The sequence below is a fragment of the Poecilia reticulata genome, linkage group LG3 (assembly GCF_000633615.1).
Source record: "Poecilia reticulata strain Guanapo linkage group LG3, Guppy_female_1.0+MT, whole genome shotgun sequence".
NCBI classification, from domain to species: domain Eukaryota; kingdom Metazoa; phylum Chordata; class Actinopteri; order Cyprinodontiformes; family Poeciliidae; genus Poecilia; species Poecilia reticulata.
This window is the reverse complement of record NC_024333.1, coordinates 28,109,271-28,134,908: the sequence shown is the minus strand read 5'-3', so window position 1 is coordinate 28,134,908 and position 25,638 is coordinate 28,109,271. Positions and strand designations below refer to the sequence as shown.

At 36.8% G+C, this 25,638-nt stretch overlaps 2 protein-coding genes and 1 long non-coding RNA gene across 4 annotated transcripts in view; 1 reads left to right on the top strand and 2 right to left on the bottom strand.

Moving 5' to 3' along the window:
• smyd3 (SET and MYND domain containing 3) overlaps positions 1-25,638 on the bottom strand; it is an 88,086-nt gene that overhangs the window by 23,376 nt on the left and 39,072 nt on the right. The window lies entirely within an intron of this gene.
• LOC103462776 (uncharacterized) lies at positions 12,085-24,903 on the top strand. Its single transcript, XR_533395.2, has 3 exons — positions 12,085-12,493; positions 20,119-20,232; positions 24,641-24,903. It is a non-coding gene; the product is annotated as an uncharacterized LOC103462776 (long non-coding RNA).
• LOC103462775 (putative nuclease HARBI1) lies at positions 15,262-19,710 on the bottom strand. The gene is made up of 2 exons (XM_008405770.2): positions 18,448-19,710; positions 15,262-17,077 (listed from the first exon to the last, which is right to left on the bottom strand). Exons 1-2 carry the CDS (start codon positions 18,646-18,648, stop codon positions 16,265-16,267), a joined length of 1,014 nt encoding a protein of 337 aa, XP_008403992.1. The 5' UTR covers positions 18,649-19,710; the 3' UTR covers positions 15,262-16,264.

Below are 25,638 nucleotides of genomic sequence, written 5' to 3'. Positions count from 1 at the left end.
AAAAACTATAAAAACACCTTTGAGGTAAAAAAAAAAAAAAAAGTAAACTTATTCACTCAAGGCATTGCAATAAGAAAAACAGAAAAAAAAAAATCTTATGTAAGAGTGTGGAACATTTTATAGGAATGGCAGATTATTCCAGCACAAATCCAGCCAGAAAATCTAATTAAAATCTAATAAACTACATTAGCTTCATCTGGTTAAGCTTGTCTAATTCAAGATGATTCTTATTGTCTGGGGAAAACAGAGCCTGCTCTGGAAATGTGATTCCTGTGGAAACATTTTGTTGGTTTTACATAAATATATTTCTAAACAAACAATTCAGGCTACCTGAGTCACTTATTTGTAGAAACACATTTCAATGCAATTACAGCCATGAGCAGACTGACATTTTTACTTATTCTTCTTTGGAAAGCAGCTCAAGCTCAGTCAGATTGGATCTGCGGCATCTGTGAACATCACGTTTAAAGTCTTACGAAAGAATCCCGATTAGATTTAGTTCCTGACTTTGACTGGTCCATTGTTACACATGGATCTAAACCATCCATGTATTGACCTTGTTCGACTCAGTCACTTAATCATTGATGGACGTTGGAAGTGAGGGACAGGAGTATTGTACAGAGCAACTGAAATTGTTTTACCAAGTTGTTTTTGCCAGTTTATTTATGGTTTCTACCTGTTCGAGTCTTGCTAATTTGTCTGTGAACGTAACACACCTGGCGATATTTACAAAAGTTGCAAAAAGCTAGCCTAGAAACCGACTCATACCTTTTTCCTTTGACGTGTTGATGAAATTACCGACTTTTTCTGAATTCACACCACATGATTTATATTACTGTGTCATAAACAGCGTTTCACCTTACACCAGAGTATACTTAAAAACGTACAAAAGACGAGATGCTAACCAGTTTTTTCCCATACGTTAGGCTACATGACGGTGTCGCATCGTCTCCATGGTTACCAATGGTTAGACGCGTACCTTCTCCATAATGCAATGCTTCATATCTTTCGACTCATACTTATGAAGTATATCAACGAAGTATATGAACGTTAATCTTCTTACCTTGTAAAAAGTGTCCGCTGCAAATCCGCGGTTACACCGAGGGCTGACAGTCATTATGATTAACTGCTGCTATCAGTCACCGCCATATTTTTACTCGTTAAAAGTTACGCAATAAAATGTCAAGTTCTATCCTTATCTGTTTGTGTAGCCGACCACTCAGCGCCCTATAACCATTTTTACAGCGAAATCAACTAAATAAATTCGATATTAGGATCCAGATGTCTGTTTTTTGACAGGGTTTACTGGAGCGCATTGGTTGCTTTGACGTCCATCATGGCGGAGCGGGCGGAGTTCTGAAAAGCGTGACGTCTCGTGCAAAGAATCAGTTGTCCTGCTGATGATTCAGGATGGAGCTCCATCCATCTTCCAACCTATCAATTTTTTTTATCAGCGCCACTGCCACAGCTAAAAAAAAGCCCCTGACATGATACTGCCACTGCCATACTTCACATAGGCGCGAATTGCTTACAGTTTATACATCACAGTGTTGCAAGATTATTACAGTTAACTAAAGCTAATGAAATAAAGAAATAGATATTGAGAAAACATTTTTTGTTAACTGATATAAATGGTGAAAAGCTATAAGTACCTTGAATTACACTTTGCTTTTATAAAAACTAAAATATACTGAAATTATAGAAGTAATATCCTTTACTTTGATGTTTATGAATTTATTTATAAGCCTTTTGAGCTAATGTGAAATTGATTTTTTTTCTTCTTTCCCACACAAGCAGTTTGCGTGGGAAATTACAGTACTCCATATTTCTGCTGGTGGCGTTTATGCTAGTCCACAAAATGGTGACAGAAAAAGTTGGGATAAAACACCAGAGTCAGCTGGTTGTTCACCAATAATTGAATACATTTTTTGAAAATGGTTTCTTCTGCTGAGCTGTTAGCAATCCATGTATACACAATCACAATACTTTGACCTGAGTTCGGCACATAAAAGTGACCCAAAGTATGACAAAACTAAAACTACTCTGGTAAAAACTGAACTACAGCTAAACAAGATTTAACTAATAAAAACTAGCAAACAGACTCTAAAAATGAATTAAAACTGAATTAGACAAAAAAAGCACAATATGAAACTAAACTATAATCAAAAACTCAAAACTATTACAACCCTGGTCTGTTTCTACGCAGATCCAGTTGTTTATATGGGCTGTACAATCTCAAACATTAAATAACATTAAACTTCTAGTTTACTCTTACAGTCAGCAGAACCTAACACATAAAATTAAGTTACAAAGAGAAAGTTTAAAATAAATAAGTGAAAATATAAACCCACTGTCGTTTATTTTCATGCTTTTCTGTCTTTCAGCAGGTTTAACATTGAAACTTTGGCTACATTAGTATTCACTCAACATTCAGGCTGACAGATAAAGAGAAAAATGCAGACATTCAGTGGGAGGATTAGGATTTACAGTGAGCTACCGACAAATGTTTTCCACTCTGGCTCATTTTCACATCAAAACCAAAAGTCATTCGATGAGTTGATGTAAATCTGCAGCTGTAGCAAACATAAGTTCGCTCAGACCCCAGGGGAGCCAAGAAGTTTTCACTCAACTTCTTCAAAGTTTGACTGAATCTTTCACTTTCCACACACACTTCACTGCTATGCAGTTTTTCACTCAGATATTCATCATATGTGTCGAAAAAAGAAGGGAAGACAATGCAAGGAGATAGATCAAATAATGTGTTACAGTACAGCAATCAGGATTAACCAAAAAAAAAAAAAAAAGGTTTCATTTAAAGTTTTGAACTGCTGAAGCTTAAAACATCAATTACATTTACTGCCAGGCCTCAAGGAATAACCAAAGAGGCTCCAACTGGAAAAGACTGCAACAAATTAAACTTACCCAACTCAAACTGGACTAAAGAGGATCTACTTCCTCCTTAAACAACAACGTTAAAAGACACATCCTCGGGTGATGGAAAACATGCAGCTCTCTTTTAGAACAATCAAATTATCAGTCTGCATGGAGAAAACAAAATAATTTAAGACTGCTGGGATTATTAGCATAAAAACCAACAGTAAACCCCCATTTAGGACTGGAAAAAAGTCCTAAATGGCGAAATCTAAGCTAGAAATAAAGTCAATAGAAGAACAAGAAGTGTTTCCACACTTTAACAAAGAAACTACAGAATTAAACAGGCTGAGTGGTCGCATCAAAAAGTTAGTTTTGATTTGTAGAAGTGAAAATCTATTAAACACAACTTTATGTAATGTAATAATAGAGTTATTTTCTGTTAGTTTTAATTTAGACAGTTATTTACATAAAAGTTTATTAGATTACTAAATTACTAAAATAATCCTTAGCTGCAGTCCTAATAGTTATCAACACTGGAGTCGTTGTTGGACCTTTACAGATAATTTCTGTTATTTGGTGACATTTGCTCAGCAAACAACAGTCTTAAAAAAAYGACTGACTTAATATTATCTCCCCCAAATTTTCTCCATCACATCAAGTCTGCTTCTTACTAGAAAGTTAACTTCTTAAATATATCTCTTTAGTCTTGTTATGCTGCATTCAAAGAGGGTCAAACATTAACTTGACCTAAGCAGCAAATCTCTCCACAGTGAAACTGTTTTATGTGCTGACTGCTGCACATACAGCAATATGTAAATTATACAGCTATACTTAAAAATTATGCAGCTTTTGAGATTTTAAACCAAGTTGTTTTTATTTTTTTATTTGAATTTTTACCATTTTGTTTCCTGATAAAACTGTAAAATTATTCACATTGTGTCCATAGCAAATGCTGAGGTGTGTTCAAGATCATCCCGAACATTTTCCACACATTTACGACTGGAGTTCATCACTTTAGTGATGAAGGTTCTTCAACCTATAATAAATCTCTTGTGCACCTGACGTAAAATCAAGTCAAAAAAACTCATTGAACCTTTTTATGTTTATTGGATATAAATTTCACATTTCTCTACAGATGCTTAAAGGACAACAGAAAACTGTCCATTTATAAAAACAGCCATAGCAGTAAAAAGCTAAATATAAAATCATTTTTGCTGAATTTCTTTTCCTTTACACAAAACAACTGAACCTGGTTTGCTTTAGTGAAATCATGCCATGGCCCATTTTACTGACGCATTCATCAAACTATCCTCTGAATTGAAGAGGTCAAACAATACTTAATGTCGCTGCACAGATGGGCGAACACATCGCCCATCAGTAACCATGGTGACGGCCATTTCCTTCAAGCACTAAGAGCCACCAACAGTTTACCTGTTTATTTATAACCTGCCTGTTAATAATGAGAGACTTGTGCAGATGTGAAGGAGTTCACATGAGGTGAATCTGGTGCAGAGTTGGTGAGAGCAAAGAGGAAAGAGTCTGAAGTCTATCCGTCTCAACTGAATTAAACTCTACATAATTAAATCAGAAAACCTCTGCAGAAAGTAAAAGTGGGTCCTTAGCAAGGATGACAACCCAACAATAACAAAGTTACAGAGGAGAATTTTCCATTACTGCATCTGAATAAAAGACGCCAATGCAATCCTCTCACCGCATTAACGGTTTTCTTCAAAAAAGCTCTCGACGGCGTCGGTCTCGGCACCCATTCATTTGTTCGCTAAGTTATCTCTCAGCCTGTCATAAACAATATTCGTGGTGATTAGCTGTGGATGAAAGTTGGAGACATTAAAAACGTGAGCGACAGGAACAAAGGCAGGCGAACCGGAGTGGAGTGTGGAGAGCAGGCGAGTGATGTGGAGAATAAGATCAAACATGTCAAATCCTGTGAAGGCAAAAAGGGAAAAAACAAACTAAAAATGTCATTTATAGACTCCACAGAATGTCTAGCAGCATACAGCATCTCTCTAAAGTCTACATCACTGTTAAAATCTCAAAAAATCCTTTCAAAACTTTTGCCATGTAGCTTGAATAAATGCARGAATCTACTTTCGAAGAAATTACTTTTAATTACATTTTTGGCAAAACGCGTCAAATCTTTTATGAAACATTAAAAGCTACAGACTCCGAATTATATGTTTAACTTCTTCCTCGATAGTAATAAAGAAACTAAAATGGCTGCACAAACAGCTCATATTAGAAACCAATCAGATTCAGGATTGCAGTGCAAGGTGTAAAAAAATACCTAGAAAACAATTTGAAGCCATTTTTTACCCATAAAAATTGCCTGCGGGGTTCAAAGCAGTGGATGGGATTCGAGGACAGCGATAACCAAAGTAGCATTTGTCATCCAATATTGATGATGTGTTGGGTTGGTTTGCTTTGTCCTGTCTAGCCAGTTAAAAAATAAAAAATAAAACTTCTGACTGGAAGGTTTAACTTTAAGGTAGCTGGAATTGGTTCAATTACTGTCACTCTAGGAAAACTACAAAGACCATCATACCAAATCAAAGGCAGCGTGTCTGAGCGTGTGTGTGTGTGTGTGTGTGTTCTTTGATAAAGTATTCATGACCTAATCACAGTACTTTCATCTCTCCATAGACAGGCATAAAAACATAAAAAACACAAGGCTAAACATCATATTCTCACTGAGTTTGCCTGCATGGATGCCACCCGTTAAAGTGTGGATCAAGTTTAAGGAGGTGGTTTGCTTGTTTTTTTATTTATACGCCAACTGAAGACAACTTAAAACCCACCTGTTTAGAGTTGCTTATGGCTAAATTAGGGTTAGAGTGCGGGTTTTGATGTCTTCCATGTTTTTATGTCTTTAATGTTTTTAATTTCTTCTTCTTTCTTTTCGACGTTTTAATGATGTAATGTTTTTTTTATTTTTATTTTTTTTAATCTCTCTCTTTCTCACTGATTATTTCTGTTTTTATTTTAATTATGTAAAGCACTTTGAAATGCCTTGCTGCTGAAATGTGCTATACAAATAAAATTTGATTTGATTTGATTTGATTCGAGAACTAACAAAAATGAACATATGTATTATATCATATTCTCAAAGATATTGATCTTAATAATGCACAGCGGTAACTTTAATCACTTTAATTTCTCCCTCAAGTGATCTTTGAGGGTTTTTTTTTTTTAAGCTACTAGACCTGTCCGCCTCAGGTCCAGTAGGTTGACTTTCACAACAGGTTCATTGTATTTATTCTAATCAGACAGGAAATCGTGTTGGTGGCTAGCATTCCTCCAGCAGCAACAGGAAAAAGGGAGGAGCTAACTGTCACTGGTTGCCACGGTAACCACCAACTGCCAAGTGCAACGTTCCACAACTTATGTAGTGATAAAAGTCAGGAGAAGATAACTCCGTTTTGTTGCTTAAAGAATACATAAGCCAATCTTAACTGTTCTTTTAAAAAAAGACATGTCAAATATAAAACACAGGAGATCTGAATTCTGTTTCAATTTTATTAAAAACTCAATTTTCCTCTGTTTAAAACATAGAAACTATTATAATCAAGAACAGTTCTTGATTTGTTTTAAACATTATTATTAGGCACTGATTAGTGATCAGAAAAATTTATCTAACTTTGGGGAGTTAGAAAAAAAAATTAATCCTTCACCACAGCACTTAATCAGTGCTCTACAGTGGTTGTATTCAGCTGGACAGCGCACCATCAGTTCTCTAAAATAATTAAAATTTTATCAAGTTTAAACGTGGGCTGCACAGTGGCACAGTTGGTAGAGCTGTTGCCTTGCAGCAAGAAGGTTCTGGGTTTGATTCCCAGCCCCGGTCTTTCTGCATGGAGTTTGCATGTTCTCCCTGTGCATGCGTGGGTTTTCTCCAGGTACTCCGGTTTCCTCCCACAGTCCAAAAACATGACTGTCAGGTTAATTGGCCTCTCCAAATTGCCCCTAGGTGTGAGTGTGTGTGTGCATGGTTGTCTGTCTCTGTGTTGCCCTGCGACAGACTGGCGACCTGTCCAGGGTGACCCCCGCCTCTCGTTAGCTGGAGATAGACAAGAGCAACCCTCCCGACCCCACTGAGGGACAAAGGTGTAAAGAAAATGGATGGATGGATGGATGGAAGTTTAAATGCACAATGGTCTGTTACAGCACCTTAGTGTGTCCAATCAGAAGGAAAAACACTTTAAATTTCAATATGTTGCCATGTGTAACCACTATCTACTCTTTCTGTTCTAGTCTGAGAAGGCCACATGCATCCCACAAACACCCTTTACCTTTGTGTTTAAATTTAGCCACAGTATGGTTTTAAGCTTTCATAAGCACATGTTTACTCATGCATGAATTGTTTCTCTGAAGCTCTAAACCTTTAAAACCGATTAAGTCCATCCATTTTCTGTTTCCACTTAATCCTGTTAGGAGGCTACAGACCATTCCTGCAGTCAAAGGGAGAGAGGCGAAGTGCATCCTGAACAGTTTTCAGTCAACAGAGATAAAGCATACACTTATAAAACCAACTTAACAGTGCAAATTAAACTTACATGCATGTCTTTAAATAGCAGAAGGGAATATAAACATCTTTATGCACGTTATGGATATTTAGTTGTTAATATGCTCTCTGATTTGAGCTTAATGAGGCTGTTTTAAGACAATAAGGGAAACTTAATAGAGATAACTCAATCTAACAGCGATGAAAAGGCTTTTAGTAATGACTCCTTACAGATTTAAGGAAACATTTGAAACATCATGCACTAAAGAAATGTGAAATCTCTCCTCGGAGACACAATCTGACCATATGCTGTGTTTCTAAAGGTTTGAGGAATCATAAAAATGTCTTCTGGTAAATGTAAGATGGACCTTTGTGTCCTTTCTGCTCAGCAGTGGTTTTGCCTTTGAGCTACCTCATAAATACCATTCTGGATGACTTTCTTTTTGTTGTTAAATTAGGGCTGGGAAATAAATAAATAATATATATCTCAACGAATATATGATCAACAGCTAAAGGCAACACATCCGATAAAATGTTGATAATTGCACTGAACTCTGATTCAGAGCCACACAGTATTCTGGTAAATGTAGGCAGAGGAAAGTTTTTTTCATCTTAGTATATGTTAAATAAAACAAAACTAACTTACAAGTAACTGTGGAGAATAAGATCAAACATGTATCAGTACAATATAAGAACTTGTTTTAATCAATAATTCCTTAAAAAAAAAAAAAACTAGATCCACTGGCAGATTATTTCACTTATAGCATTGGAAAAATATTTTTTCTACAAGTAAAATAATCTGTCAGTGGACTAGAAAAGCTACTCGTAAGTTAGTTTTGTCTTGTTTCTACTGGACTTTATAAAACGTTTGCTCTAGAAATGAGACCAAAAATACTTGGTAAGATTTTGTTTTTTTTGCAGCTGCTGGTCACCCTCCCTCAGTAATGTTAACGTCAGACATATTTGTTACACACAAGTTGCAGCTTGAAAAAAAAAAAAAAAAAAAAAAGATTTCTGTCTCCCAGCAACCAGCAGTAAAACCGAAAGTTAGTACTTTTTTGGCCATTTTGCCCCTGTGAGCCTTATAAGCGCAGTGAGCACAAAGCACTAAAAACGTTGCTGGCAGCAGCAGCTTTGAAATATGTATAAAAGAGCAATAATGTGCTTTTTTGTGTAGAACAGGTGTATACACATTGCACACATAACTAGAGGCTTTTATTTGCTGAGTTTCTCTGATGCACATACCCCCAGGCTATTTGTAATGAAACTTGAGAAAGACCTCGCTTCCTATACCCTTATTTCAATTCTGATTCCACATCCTAGAAAAATAAGAAAAGAAATGTGTGTTTGAGTCAACTCRGCACATTTTCAGCTGATCGACTACAAAGCTACTCCACCAATTCGAGCACAAACGTGCAGACAGATGGATGAAATGTGCCGTACATGGCTTTCATATGCTGGCTGTGATACGCTGTACATTACTGCAAAATATATTATGAATAATTGAAAAGTGGTGAGCTTTGTAATGTAAACACTCATTTTGAGGAATAAAAACTCCCCCTTCTGAATGGATTTTAGGTTTCTTCAGTGCAGTGACTTAATAAGGACTGCTGTGCATGTGTTGTAAAATCCTGTCCAGTTTTCTGAACAGTAAAATCTTCTCTGTCCATGTTTAAGCTGCTGGCCATTTGTTCCTCATTGCCCGTCAGGGCATATTTAGTAAAATAATACATTCCCAACTGAGCTGTCGAGTCCAGCAAATGTTAAATTTAGCATCTCATTATAAAGATTAAAAGTACCCTGCATTCACACTAACAGCAGTCGTGTAGAAATATCCATGCACCTAAATCAACAAAAAAATATTTAGCATTTTATTGAAGCTATGTGATGGATCAACACAAGCAGATAACACTTTAGAAAATATGCACGAGCACAAATCCGTAACTGTATTGTTTGTTATAAACAAACCTACTGAAAACCCAGTTGCATCCTTATGTAAATCTAAGCTGAGCGTAGCCCACAGCGGCGGCACATCCACTGTCACTGCTGCCTCCATACAGACATGACCTCAGAGTTCAGTCTGGTTTCTGTTTGTTTGCACGCCGTCTCGTCCCACTCCTTCTATCCAACGACTGATTCTTGGCACAGAAACAACAAAACAACACACAAAGAAACAAGAAGAGAGCAAAAACCAGGTACTGTATGAAGCCAGGGCAACTGGCTTCATACAGAAACAGTAAAGGATTGCAGAATGTCAATCCAGAGTTTATCTGACATGCAAATGTAAAACCGTTAGCATGATGGGTGTAAATGTTTGATAAACCATACAAACCAAACTAGAAGGGTAAATCTACTCAAACTTTTTCCAGTTCTATGAAACAAAAGCGTCCACCTTGATGGCACATGGCTGACAGAAACGCTCAGACTAGCAGAGGCACAGAGGAACTCGGTTAATAATGACAAAATGAGTGGATCACTGTTTTCACTAAGGCTCTCTTTGAGGGAAATTGTTTTTTACTGCTTGGCTGCTCTACCGTAGCGTGAATCAAAGTGTGTTTCACAGCAGAATAGTGATTCCCCTCTGAGTGAGAAGGCCAGCGCTTCTTAAAGTCTCTTCCTTCGCACATTTACTGCATCCATAAGTTTTACTTAAAGCTCCCTTATTTAGCAGTGGGTGAAAACAGCAGCAGTCAAATCAATGCTGGTGAATATTTTTAATGTCAGTCACTACTTCTGTTTAATGAATGCCTGAAACATTTCTTTCAATTTCCTCTGCTGTATAAATGAAAAGATACTGCCTGAGGTATTCTAATTATCCATAAAGCATTATGCAATAAAGGGAGACAATCGTCCAAGGACACCAAAAACCATTGAAGTATTGAAGTTATTGACAAAATTGCATTTTTTTCCTTTTATAGTATGATTTTTCTTTATCTTATTTTATGTTTGTTCTTTTTTTTCTACAGTGACCTGTAATGACAAAGCTGTCTATTATATCTTTTATTCTGAAAACACAAAGCCTGATGTATGATCCTCATGGGCCATCGTCCTGTTTTAGGTATGCCCTGCCCAGCAGAGTAGTTAAGTCCCAACATGCATTGTTGCTATAACTTCACTTTGGCTACATAAGACACAAATGTTCACTTAAAATGTGCATTTTAAAGGTTTGATGCACACATAATGATAAAGTGAGTGTTCAGTTTAAAATTCATCCATCATCTAGAAAATGTGCATCTCTCTTTCCTCTCCATTGTTTATGTTTGTGATGTAACTCCTCAAAGAAAAAGAGGGAAGTTACAATAGATGTTTTTACTAAATAAAAATGACAAATATAGTCACCCACAGTGACCTGGATACATAACTTTAATCTGATTATTGGATTGGAAATACTAACACGTTAGAAGAATTCTTGTTATTGAAACAAAGGTCTCTGCACGGCCCTGTGTGAACGTGCAGTCGTGTCCATGTGAGCAGATAAAACAGAGTCCTTTTGTCCATAACAGAGTGTTCCTTATGAACTTCTTTTAACATTTCTTGTCTTTAAAGTAGCACTTAAAGACTTGGTGGAAACTCAGATAAATAGAGTTTAGTAAGTTCTTGAACCAGTTAGGCACCGGTCTTAATCAGTTTTTGTTTATGTGTGACTGTCGTCAGTCTTAAATGTTGTGGTTATGTCAGCCTGTAGCCGTGTGCATGTGAGCAGATAAAACAGAGAAAAGACAAAGAGTCCTTTTGTCCATAACAGAGTGTTCCTTATGAGTTTCTTGTAACATTTTTTGTCAATAAAATCACAAGTTTCAGATTCTTTTACAAAGGACATTTTAGTTACGTTAGTCCTTTTGTTTTTCACATTGTGGCATCATGGCTTTTTTCTATTTTTTATATTAGTGCGTGTCCTTAACTTAATCTTTGTTAACACTCCACTTTACACCAACTAACTTTTAGCCACATTAAACTTTTTTTTATTAGCAGATGAATATATAATCACGTACCTAATTAGTCAAATCACCAGGCCACTGCTCATCATCTCTTCTCCCTGGTTTCCTCATGGTCTCTTCATGTGTCTGGTTTGGGTTTATTTTTATCCCTTAGACTTTTTTTTGTTTTTCTTTAAGTTTGATTTTGAATTAAATCTACAACAGAATTCTCATTTTCCTTCGTCTATTCATTTAAAAATACCGGTAAATGCTGAAAACCACTTAAAAACTTTCTAGGTCTGGTTTAAGTGAGTTATTTCTTTCAATAATTGAACAAATCCTAGAAGGTATTTGAACACTGATAATTCTTTCATTCACTCTTTCATTCACTGTGATTTCATAATAACTCAGCATACTTGTGTGGGTGCTAACCATATATGTTATATTTGTAAATAAATATACAGTGTAACAGGGTTTTATTTTAACAATATTAATCGATGTGATGTTTGTCAAAATGTGTCTATTTTTTAAATGTATTTTATTTAGTCAACATGTTATTTCAGACATTTAAGGCGTTTTCGCACTGCAAGGAACGATTTCATAGTAGGCCCGACCGTGTTTGCATTAGAACTTGCGACCGGTTCCACCCGGCCCCGCAAGAGCTGTGGTTCCAATCCGGCCGGCCAAGCGGTTCTGCTTAGAATCAGCAGCTGGTTGGCCGCTGGTTGTTATGGAGTCAGACGTTGATTTTCCGTTGACAGTTGGCTCTCACTAAACTGTATTTTGTAAATAGCGCTCTTTTCAATATTTTTATTAGTTTTAATTAGCAATGGATTCGTCTCAATATACCGATGAGGTAAATTTTTTCCTAAGCTTACTCGCTGATCAACGAGTACAAAATGATTTAGATGGGTCAACGAGGAATGAAAACGTTTTCTACCGCATCTCAGAGGAAATGGCTTCGGCCGGTTACATCAGAACTTCCAACCAGTGTATAGAGATAAGTTGAAGGAATTGAAGTTTGATTACCGGGCAAATAAGGACAACAATGGTCGGAGTGGAAGAGGTCGGAAAGACTTGCGGTGGTACGATAAAATGGAAACCATCTATGGATGTCGGCCGTCAAGTAACGGCAGGGAAAGTGCCCTCGATTCGGCATCCTTTTTATTGGAAAGCATGATTCATGGTGAGATTTATGTACAGTGTCACCGTTTAACTTTGAGCCAATTAGCTATAAAAGCTTATAAGTAATGTCTTATTTTATGCTTGCAAAGCAGGTTGTAAGGCTGTAGCTTTTTTTATTTATTTATTATTATTTTTTTTGTGGAAATTCGGTTACCCAAGACATTTGTACACCCTCTATGGCAATACCAACACTACAAAAGTATAAGTAAGTTGGGCCTGATCAGGAGATTCTAAATTCGGGGGAGCCTAGGTGTGAACAACAGAGGAGAGCACACAATGTATATAAAAAAATAGAATTTAATTTTAAAAAAAGTAGAATTTAATATAAACAACATTTGTGGATCCACATTGTACAAATAAACAAAAATTGCGCGCTTTAAAAAATAAATTAAATTAAAAAAATAACCCAGTCTTTTATGTGTCTGTCAAATGTTCTTTCAAAGTTTGTTTAGTCTTTTCAATATGTCTGTGAAATATTTGTTTATGTTTCACGGCTGGTGACCAGTCAGGTCACTGTCTACCAGTTCACTTGGTCCTCTGGGCTGGGGCTCGCCACTCAAGTTCTTGTAGTGTAAGGTTGATCTTGATGTCTCTGGAACAATGTTTCAAAAGTGCACCATAGAAAAAAAAACTTGACCTGGAAGAAGGTCAAAGTAAAGTATCTTAAAATTCAGGACGCTAATATCAATAAAGCTTAAGTAACAATTCAAATTTCAAACTAAAAGTGCCAAAGTACATTTATAACACAATCTAACATTCAAAATGTGGATTAGAAACCCGCATTAGCTCTGACCTACAGAGAACAGAAAGTTCCTAAGTAATAAGAACACATCACAGCACCATCACATTAACAACGTTGAAATATTAAAACGTACTAATAGAAAAAGAAGTAAATTTACATGGAAAAAATACAACATACACAATAATAATGATATAAAATTTATAATACAATTTTATTTTTTATTAAATTTGAACAGTTATTAGGTGTTTTAGCCAATTTTTAGTGAATTTACTGGGCCAACGGCTGAGCGCGTGCGATTACTCACCGATGCTTCAATGCTATATAACTACCAGGGATTTTTCCGGACGTCAGCTGTTAGAAGCTTTTGGAGATCTAATTTTAAAAAAAAACAGATTCACTATTTTGAATTCTGAATTCTGAGATACTAATTTAACATTGTATTACCAATTTCCAGGATTCTTTGTCGAATTTAACAGAATCTTACGGGGGATTCACGGAACAACCGTCAGCTCTCAGCTCTCACGGGAGTTAGACGCAATCTGAGCTAAATCTCAGCACAGCCCTGCAGTTAAAAGGGCGGGGCAATCAACCTGATTGGCTGATGTGAAATCAGACGGTGCCAGTTATTGGTTGTTTAAAATGTCACTAAAAGCAATCATTAAAGGGATATTTCACAGGTTTAAAATATTTTTAGCACTTTTTTTTAATTATCAATATTTAAAAACATATTTACAAACATTCTTTTTTAAAAACTTAAATACTTTTCAATCTCGTTGTGGAATGAGATATTAAATCAACATCTATTCATTTTACTTGTGTTTTTAACACTGGGTTACACGCACATTGTGCAAAATTCTGAAAAAGGAGAAGCGGGACATAAAAACTAGATGTGAATTATGGCATAAAAACAGAGAATCCGACGCTGAACGGTGAAAAATCAACACATGATGTGAAACACATGAYGTTTAATCGTCRATTAAAYGATAAAATAAATGTAGCAACAGGAAAGAAACTAAAGWGGACATAGCAATAAACCAAGAGAGGATAATACTAATCAAATGAAACTAAATGGAAATTAATGAAGAACAAAATGCAAGAATAGACTAAGAAASTAAAGTAGATACAGAGGAATAAACTCGTATGGCAAGACATTTCTAGCAATAATTAATACAGAGGACTGTRTGGCAAGAATAAACAGACACTATTTCCAAATAAAATGTAAAATAATATTGTTGAAGTGCTATGGATTTGTTGAGACCACATCTAGTACTGAGAATAAATATATCTAACAGTAAATAACTTATCACTTATTTATGTTTTTAATTAGATTTGATATATTTATTTATTCAATATTATTTTTCATGTCAGTGTTATTGTAATGAGGCTGATGACTCCAKGACACATTCAATTTACTCATTAGGATTTGATTAAGAACCAGATTTGTTCTTTGTAATTTCTGTCCAGTAAAACTATTAATAAATCAATAGACAGGTCTATATAAAGATATAATCCATGTTTCTGTCTCATATTTGTATTGCATTAAAAGGAACTTTTGTTTTCCCACTGAAAGCTCTGGTTTGCACAATAAATGCCATGAGGGTGAAATTTTATGGATGATACTCTGATGTCCCATTCTCCTGAAGGCAGCACAGAGCTGATCCGAAGAGAAGAAGAGTTATGATTAATGTAGTTACAGTTCTATCCATGTTTTAATGTTGCAGAGCTCAGTCGTTTGCAAATAGTTCACAGTTTAAACTGGCATGTTGAACATCTTTTATCTGGTCATTTTGTGGAATATTTAACAACTAGAAAATGACACAAAATAAGAATATTTTTTCCACTCTGGCTGCTGTTAGGCCTACAGATTTTAACTTGAATGTTCATTGCATTTTTCGTAGACGCCTGTGAAAATAATTTCTATTCCCATGACTTTTTTGTTCCCTGGGAAATTATTTTTGATGATAAATACAGAAACAAGCATAAAAATCAAAACATCTACAATAGTGATAGTAATATTAATGATAAAATAATGGTCAGTGCAAAGTAGCCTGCAAATTCTAAAGATGAATATTAAAACAATGCGGAACAATAAACAATGGTATCAGCCATAGATGTGACAAATTCTTTTTTTGCATATAATACAATCATTTTAATACTAGTATTTGTAGTATTTCGGTCCTGGTGGCAGGATAATAACAATAATAATAATAATAATAATAATAATAATAATAATAATAATAATAATAATAATAATAACAACAACAACGGTAATAATTTCTCATCAAGACATTGATAAGAAATAAAGAAATGAAAAGTAAGTGCAAACAAGCCATGTTGGTGTCAAAGAAAATGAGCACAGATCAAACAACAGTAAAATATAACATTTTAGAGCATGTGAAAAAACATATTTTTGTTAGCTGGAACGAGGAAGCTGGAGATTTCCCTTCCAGCAAGACTACAATCATAAATATACAAGTAAGCGCATGCTCAGAATTGCCCAGTCAATGTCCCGAAATAAATTAAATTGAGAACCTGTGACAAGACTGTAAAATTAATAGCTAAAGACAAAACGGATCTAGCTGAGCTTGATTTATTTTACAAAGAAGTGATGGACAAAAATTCCACATGTACAAACCTGACATACATGTAAAAATAAAAAACAGTATACTTTCAGGACATTCAGACAGACAAAGGCCTGCTGTTTAACATCACTTGAAATTTACCTGTGAACAAAATAAACCTTAGAGCTCCAGTCATGTCTTCCTCTAGAAAACCAACTCATTATCTTGCAGTAGCTGCACAAGAGCATCTCGTACAGATGTTCTCCCATCTGAACAACGTGGCACTGCCTCTGCAGGGTTATATTCAGCTGCAGATACATCCCATGTATTATCATAGATCTCACTGTGGTTTTCACATAGGTTGTGCAATGCACAACAAGTTGTCACCATAACTTTGGCGAGCTCCATGTCACATTCATTTTTTTGCAATAAACAGGGCCATCTTCCCTTTAATCTACCAAAAGCATGCTCAACCCCCACCCGAACTCGACTCAGTTTGCTGTTGAATTTCTGCTGTCAGTTGTACAGTGTCAGGAAATGGCTTCATAAGCCAGTCTTGTAAAGAATATGCTGAGTCTCCAATGATATAATATCCAACTTTGACTGTTCCAATTTCTTTAGTATGTAGTGGAAAAAGATTTCCATGTGTGGCCAGTTCCCAGAGTGATGACAGTCTCAATACTCTTGCATCATGTAGACTCCCTGGCATCCCTACACAAATATTCCAGAACAAACCCCATCCATCCACCACACCCTGCAGAATCAAAGAATGCCATCCTTTTTGATTGAAAAAGTCACTGTGGTATGTGGTTGGAGCTATTATAGGTATGTGGGAACCATCTATCGCACCAACACAATGTGGGAGACCCCAGCAGTTCTCAAAATATGCTGCCATCTCTTCAAATCTCTCTGCACTGGGGATTTTAATCAGCTCAGGCACTAATACAGTTTGCATTGCAGCACAGAACTCCTGGACACACCTGCACACTGTTGTAAGACTCACTCCGAAAAGGTGTCCGATGCTCCGGTATTCCGAGCCTGTAGCTAGCTTCCATAAAGCAATTGCGAGTCTTTTTTTCAATGGCACACATTTTTGAAAGGTAGTATCTGTTCGCTCCAAAACGTGGCATAATCGTACACACAGATAATTTATTGTGTCCTCCGACATCCGAAAGTTCTGTAGCCACTGTGAATCGGTGAAACCTGGAACTAAAACGTCCCACCAGTGTGAGCTTCGGTTAATGGCCCAAACCGTCGGTCCCCGGAGGCAGCGAAAACTGATCTAAAAAAAATGTGAAACAAAGAAAACAGGTCCTATGGATAAAGCACAAAATTTGAATAAAATATACACAAAATATAATTTTTTCAAATATCTGACTAAACTAACCTGGGTCATGTGAGCACAACAATGTATATTTTCCAGGTGTTTGCTGAATATTTTTTTATTTTAAACATTGTAGTCGGTAGATGATGCCTGTAAAAGCCCTCGTCCAGGAGCAGAACTCAATACATAATAGTTTAAAAACAATTAAAGAAATACTAAAATTATATATTATGACAATTACGTATAAGTAGTCATATAAATAATTATAAAAGTATAAATAACTTGAATTAAAAATCATTTTTATATATTTTCCAATTCCATTGAAATTTGTCCCTAGTTTTTGTCAACACCGTCAGAAATGAAAAGAATGTTAAAAAATCAGGCATTATTGGGGGGCACCAGAACTTCTGAGGACCCCATGACCACTTCCTTTCTCTTCCTTTGCTAAGAGGGCTAGTTAGCTCTGGTTAACTTATGTTATTTAGTTTTTTCTTCTTTTTATTCCCAAGTTGTTTGTCACAACCATGATGTGTCAACACCATAACTGACAATTTACAAAACTTTGATGGAAGGTTTCATGGACCTGATGAGCTACAACATGGCCTCCTTCAGAATAACATCATATAAATTGAGGTAGCTTGGCTTTTTGTCAACTCCGTCAGATGTCAACTCCATCAGAGATTTTCTGACTCTTTCAGTGAAATTGTTGTCAAATCTCACTTAAATGTGCAATTAATTCATTTTAATGTATTTTACATAAATTGCATTACTTCACATGTWTCAAGTTTTTCATTTTACTCACTAGTTTGTCACCACCTTCAGTTCTGGGTCAACTCCGTCATGCAGTGTCAACTCCGTCAGATGGACTTTTGTTGTTTTTTGTTTTAAATAATATTTATTTTGTTTCTTGAGAAGCATTTGTCTGTAAAATATAGTAAAATATCACTATTAGGGTCATTAAAAATCATTTTATATTTATTTTTATCAGATGGTGATGACAACGTTCTAGGTCAGGTCGATTAAAAATGTAATAAAAAAAAATTTTGCAACTGGGAGCCTGCACCTTAGCATCTTTACATTTCCAAAACATTAGTTGTTATATTTGCATACATAAGGTTGAGGAATAACAAAAAAAAGAGAAAATTAAAACCCATTTTGTCCCTATTCTCAAGAATCACTGATATACATAATACATATAAATACATAATTAATAAAATAATTCAATCCAGTTTTTCTTTTTTTTTATGACATCTAACTGATAAAAGTAACTGTAGCAATGAAAGTATCAAGTAAGAAAAAATTAATAACATTAGTATCCATTTACTTACAGTCCTATTTCGTCTTGCACTGGCATCTTCAGCCTCGTACTGCCAGATAGTCTGGAACAGTCTACGGTATTTTTCTTCCGTATTTCTCCTGGCAATACGTAGAAGTCGTTCAGCATTTTGTCTTATGAGGGTAGCTTGTTGACGGAATTTAATTAATTGTATGAGGTTGATGAGCAGCAAAATTAAATCCATGTCATCCATTGTTGAGTTGTTGTCGTCGTAGTAGTAAATGTTCTTCTTCTTTATTATATTGGCAGTTGGCAAACAACCAACTCGAACCCCAAACTGGTGAAGGTTGTGAACCACAATGTTTAGTTTAAAAATTAATGACGTCCAGTACAGCTTCGATGGCGCCCTGAGTGTATATGCAAACACAACAGGGCTGGAACCGTTCCATACCGTTCCGTACTGTTCCGTACCGGTGTTTTGAGTTCATTTACGTTGCTCTTGGCAGTAGGTGGTTACCGTAGCAACCAGTAACTGGCGGCTCCTCCCCCCTTTTTCTGTTGCTGTTTGTAACTTAGGATCAGCTCTGTGTTTTCCCAAGTATTATATTTTAACATACATTTTAGACAGATTTAATAATATACAGTGTTTCATGAGTACGCTTGCTATGTTTTATATACCTTTTTAACCATTATTATTATTATTATTATTATTATTATTATTATTAATGTTGTCCATTTTAGTTACGTTTAATTTTATAACTGTTGACTGCTGCATTGGGAGCTATTGCTATGTAGTTTTAGGGTAATTATGTTTTATTTAATGTATGGGGACAAAAGCTGCCGGACTGATGATAACCACCAACTTGATTTCCTCTTTTGTTTGAATAAATACAGTGAATCTGAGTGTGTCTGTCCTGAAGTCGACTTACTGGACCTGAGATGAACAGAAAGGTTACACTATGTATAAATATAAACCAGTAGCGTGCCTATGTGGATTTAGCAACACGTAGAGAGGTGTAAGGTAATCTCGCTTCTGATTTAAAACCCTGTTTGTTCCTTTTAGTGATGAAGAGGAGCCCTGAGGCCATATGTGAACGTATAAGCAATATGTGTGTGTGCAAACTGTGGTGATAAAGTGGTAGCAGAATGAATGGAAATTATGCTCATTCATCTCCTGCAGTGCACAGAATTGTGCACATGCAACAACAAACAAAGAAATGGACAAACAGCAGAGGGAGGAAAAGCTATTATGATGAAAGTCATGGTGAAGTTAAAAGCCCTCATAAAATAAAGATAGCAGCAAAAAAAACAATTTTGACCATTTTCTCCTACAAAATGTTCAGTTGGATAAAATCAAAGTATGCAACATAGTTAATGACCATCAGGCAATTCCAGAACCACCAGCAATTCAAGAACAACCAGCAATTCAAGAACCACCAGCACTTAAACCAGAACAACCAGTAACTCAAGAACCACCAGGAATTCAAGAACCAGCATTTAGAACAAGGCACCAACCAGTGGAATTAGAAGATTCATGACGGCACCTGAGTGTTCCAGTCTGGTACATTGTGTTTAGAAGGGTACCTGCCCACGTACTGACTTTTCTCAAAACTGATTGTGGTTCCTGGTTCTCCTGCTTCTCCTGGTTCTTCCATTCTGAATCACCCAGCCTTTCTCTAAGCAGAACATTTTCATTTATCAACTCTGTGTTCTACCTGCACAGGTTCTTGATTCTTTGATGATCTCTCCGCTGTTGGTTACGCAGATGGTCCAGTTCTTTCCARAGATCGTCCAGCTCTCCAGACTGCTCATCCATCGTCTCCTGTGCCTTTTTCAGGTCTGTCCGAAGCTCCTGGACTTCTTCTCTAAGAAATTTTTGGACGTGTTCTAAAGATTGTGTTTCCTCTCTTCCATCCTTATATTTGCGCTCTCTCTCATCGAACTCTGCACAAACCGACACCAGCTGCGCACGGAGTGTTTTGTTTTGAGCTTCCAGTATATCATAWTGCGCTTGCAGGCAACCAGGCCTGCAAGCACTTGCGCGAGGCTTGAAGTCCTCGATTTTACATCGGAGATATTCAACAGTCTGTATAAGTAGTTGATTTTCCTTCTGCAGTGTCCTGTCCATCTTATCAAGTTTTTTTATGTGAAATGCCATCAAACTCTTCAGTCACAGGTGCGTCACTCCTATCTTCACACATTTTTTTTWATCCGTGTTGTGAAAAGTCAAAATTGTTGGTATGTGAAATCAAGTGTTCTTCTGACATGTAGAGAATTTGACATGTACAGCAAATGAATTGGGATTGAAGGGAGATGGATTAGTCATCAGTGATGTTATAAAGCATGAGTGACATCGCTGGTTCATCAAAGCCACTAGAAGCTTGTTGCGTGTGGGTGTGTATTCTATATTTGATGCCTTGTGGGGACCATTTTACTGGCACACAGGGGCACGGTGTCCACCTTATTCCTATGCCCCAACTTGAATTATAGGTGCAACTTCCACCACAAGCCAGAACTCACATTTGTTTACATGTTACCCTAACGCTAACTGGCTTTCGTCAGAGCTTGTAGGCTATAAATATGTGGGAACACCAACGATCAAAGCTTAAATGTGACAATATTGTTTTACCGCAACCTACAGCTAATGCAGGGAGGGATGACAACTTGAAGAAATGGCCGCATGTCTTCAAGTCGCACTAGCGTAGCTACCCGCACTAGCATATGCRGCTACTTCACTGACTCAGTTGCTCAGTTATCTTGAACTTGCTCCAGCCACAAATTAAATGTGGTCTGATTATTAGTGTACAGCCACRAACAGCGCAACAGTTACCCGAGCTCCACAAGGGCATCTTACGACAGTTTCCAGTGGCAAGTTGCTCTCTATAACAGGTTAATGTGTGATTCGGTTCGGTTCTAGTCCAATGGGGAGACTCTCCATATTACGGTCGGAAGCACAGCAGCTGCGGTTATCTGTCTGCTGTTGCAGCGACACTCAGCAATGGAGAACCTCAAGGTTCTGGTTCTGATGGATTAAATAAATCCAGATATTTTATTTTGTCTTATAAATAAAATTTCCAGGCCCAATCATAATGATAAATACCCAGATCCATCCATCCATCCATCCATCCATCCATCCATTTTCTTGCACCCTTGTCCCTTAATGGGGTCGGGAGGGTTGGTGGTGCCCATCTCCAGCTAACGTTTCGGGCGAGAGGCGGGGTACACCCTGGACAGGACGCCAGTCTGTCGTAGGGCAACACAGAGACACACAGGACACACAACTATGCACACACACACTCATACCTAGGGGCAATTTGGAGAGGCCAAGTAATCTAACAGTCATGTTTTTGGACTGTGGGAGGAAACCGGAGTACCCGGAGAAAACCCAYGCATGCACAGGGAGAACATRCAAACTCCATGCAGAAAGACCCCAGGCCGGGAATCGAACCCAGAACCTTCTTGCTGCAAGACAACAGCTCTACCAACTGCGCCACTGTGCAGCCAATACCCAGATCATGAATTTTATTATTTTTTAAATTCAAACGAAAAATAAAATTCACATCACACTCAAAGCACAAGTTAAAAGTGAGACTGGGGGAGGCGGAGTCTTGCTGCTACATCGCAGCAAGTAAAAAAGACGAACATATGGACCTTAGAGGGTTAAATCTTCAGATAGACTTAACAAAATGTTTCATATATCCCATTTATTTTTGAAGCGACTTGTCTTGCTTCACAATTTTAGGGTAAAAATCTACTGCAGTGTTCTCAGTTTCATTTAACAACCAAATGAGTGTGATTAAAGACCTAATAGAGTAAAAATGATCTGAGGAAAGTAGCCAACTAGGAAAATAAACAGTGAACACTGAAAGCAACACCCATGATGAAAATAACTTCTAACGCCAGCCTATCTCCAATAAAACARGACAAACTGGACTCGGATTGAATTTATGAAGTTTCGCTTTTTCCCCCGGTGGAGTAAAGCTCTGATAGAGACATCCTGCTGCATGCTGGTGTATGCAGAGCTGCACAACAAAAGCACAGGAGGCAGAGAGGCTGTGCACTCCGATAAGAACATCAATATATCTGCACACAGCAAACAGCTGCTTGCTGTGTGCAGATAATGTGCCGAGTATTGATGCCCATTAATGGGTGAATAAAACCAATGAGATTTGCATCAAGTCCAAGATCCCACAAGTGAAGAAAACAAGTTTAAGTTTTGCATCATTTTGAATAATAATTGAAATTACAAATTACTGCAGAACTGATACAGATCTTTCTCCACATGCTACAAATAATGCTGTAATTGTTTCCACCTGCACATTTCTAATTGCCGTTTTATGTCGATATCTTTGCCGACTTTTTCACAATTAAACGAGAGAAGGTTAAAAACTGACAGCTAAACRTTGTCAACTAAATCATACAACAATGTGGCTCACAAATAAGTGCCTAAGTAGCGGTTCATTACTCATTCACTATGTGTGTTCTCTCTCTTATTATGCATATATTCAATTATTCACTTATTTATTTTAGCTTATTTATTAATCAGCKTAGAACTCATGCAACAAAAAATAAATAAATCTAAACTCTTTCTGATTGTCACCCTGGGAAAAAATAGAGAATTGTGTCAGCCCAAAACACACACACTGGAGGTGGTTAATTAGTGAAACTCCTTGGTTGATATTTTTGTCTCAGGAACAAACCAAGAGCCCCAGAGGCAGAGAAGAGAGAAGGGCAAACAGAAAACAACCAAAAAGATGAGAACAGGAAAGGAAGGAGAGGAGCTGATGAAAACAGATAACAAGCAGATGAAGAAAACATCCATACCATGCTATGCTATGCTAAGCTCTCAATATATTAGCATAATTAATAGGGTTGCACCAATTGCAGTTTTCTGACTGATCGCAGATTATCAGTCTTTCAAAAAGCCTAACCTGCTGATTCCGACAGTGGTTCATCTAAGACTGTTAGATGAATTGAATGGTAAAATATGAAAATATAAACTAGGACAATGTTTCTTTGGGAGAACTATCGGTAATCTGACAGATATAAGTAACTTGAATATATTTTTTCATATTACGAAGATCACACATAACTCAAAGAAGATTCTGCAAAATTCGACACAAGAAATGTTAGCATCACTAATTTTCTAAAAACTAGCAGAAAATGTGTGATAATGAAATGGAAAAGAAAACATTACATTGTTACTCACTTTCCATATCAGGAAAAATCTCATCACCCTGTTATCTTGCTTTGGTGATGTAAGTAATTTTACTAAATGTAAAGTTACTTGTTTCATAATTGGTGACAATCATTTGGTGATTTAAGACGCGTTTCCAGCTGGACTAAGCTGAGTAATCCAACCTGATGACGTTTATGTGCCACGCTATTTGGGCAGAATGATTGTGTCAAATGTTTTAGTCATTAAACAAGTACAAAATGTTTTTTTTTTTTTCATCTTATGCATGTTTAAATGACCAACAACCAGCCTGTTATGACAGTGTCTTACTACGTATGCTGCCATGCTTCTACAAACCAAAGGAGTGCTTTCAGGAAAGCCATTTTCTTTATTATTTCCTGACTCCATAGGTCACCTGAGGCAGCTGGAGAGAGCGTCATTAGAGTGAGAGATGAGGGAGAACAAAACAAGAGGACGAAAAAGTCAGAAAAAATGAAAGTGGAAAGAGAAAGAAAGAAAAAAAAACAAATAATGAACAAAAACAAGCAGGTCTGAGGGCAGAGCCCCGGCAGGTGGCTGACTGGGGGGCAGTTTCCAMCAGTAGCTCCCAACAACATGATGGAAACATGACTGGGTCCGTCCTGCAGGGCGGGTTGGTCAATACCTTCGGCTCACAGCGGCCAGACAAATAGCCCTTCAGACGCAGCGTAGYAGGGCTGCAGCTCTCATCCAGCTGTGGAAAACAAAGCTTTGCAGCTGATTGTCTCTATCTAATGTTGCCATCAAACTCTCTGACAGCCTGCATGCAACACAAATCCATCACAACAGCAGCCCTGCTGGTGTTGCCTCACTTTAAACTAATAAACAGGCAGGTAAATTACTACTTCTCATGCTGTATCACAGTTCAGAAAAACTCCTGATCCTGTAATGTGTTGGAAGAGTTTAGGCCTAATGTAGGAGACAAATACCACCTGTACAAGATCCGGAGGGAGATCACTTATACTCCATGTTTTTCCCCCTGAATGTCAATGTAATTTACTCTGCATWTTTCTGTGATGTTGATTTATAGATTTCCTGTAACTGGTGACCTGCAGAGAGAGGAAAATGGAGGAAAAGAGTCGAAATGAAGGAGGAGATAAGTCCAGAAAGGACGAGGGTAGATGTGGAGAGCGAAGTGATTCAACAAGATGACAGATTTAAGAAGCACGTTTGAATGACTAATAATGACAAATGTAACACCAGTAACACTCTCTGTTTACTGTCATTTCTGTGTTTAAGCAAAATTAATCTGAGTTGTATTACAGAAGATGTCAAATGTCTCGACTTGGCATCATTTTTATCCATCAAAGTCCATCAAATTTCAATTGAGTTAGATTGACAAATACTGTCGTAAAAAGAGAGTAGATCATCTAGTAACTGTGTGAATTTGTAGAGTTGATATCAACAGGTAGTATGATGGGAGCAGGATACAACAGAGAAACAAAAAAGCCTCCTAAAAATAAAAGCTAAAAATAAAAGTAAAACCAGTTCCACATTCATTTCTATCAACTCAAAAATGTTTTAACATTTTATCTACATTTTACACTGCTTCCAATTTTACATATGAAATCGTAGTTTTTAGGGATGCACAATATATCGCCACCAACATCGGTGTCGGCTGATGTAAATCTTTTCAAATATTAATACTAATTAATACTAATATCGGTTATCGGCCATAGCTGCAACATTAATATCTTATATCAATATCGGCTCAAATTTTTTGTATCGCTGGATCCCCAATAGATTTTTTWAATGGTTTTCAGAATATCAACAGAAAACCCTAAAAAATGTGGCCATGACAACCTGTCAAAGTATCAAATACAAAATGAGTGCAGTGTAAAAAAAAAACATGCTAACCTTATTAATTAGAATCTTTTCATTCATCAACACCACCGTAAAAATCCAAACCAGTTTTGATATCAAAAGTGGAAACTGCAGACATGTTTTCCTGCATTTCATGATCAGTGCTAATGCTGCTTCCTGCCTGTTAAGTATCTGAACAAACCGAAACAAACTAAATGAATGAAC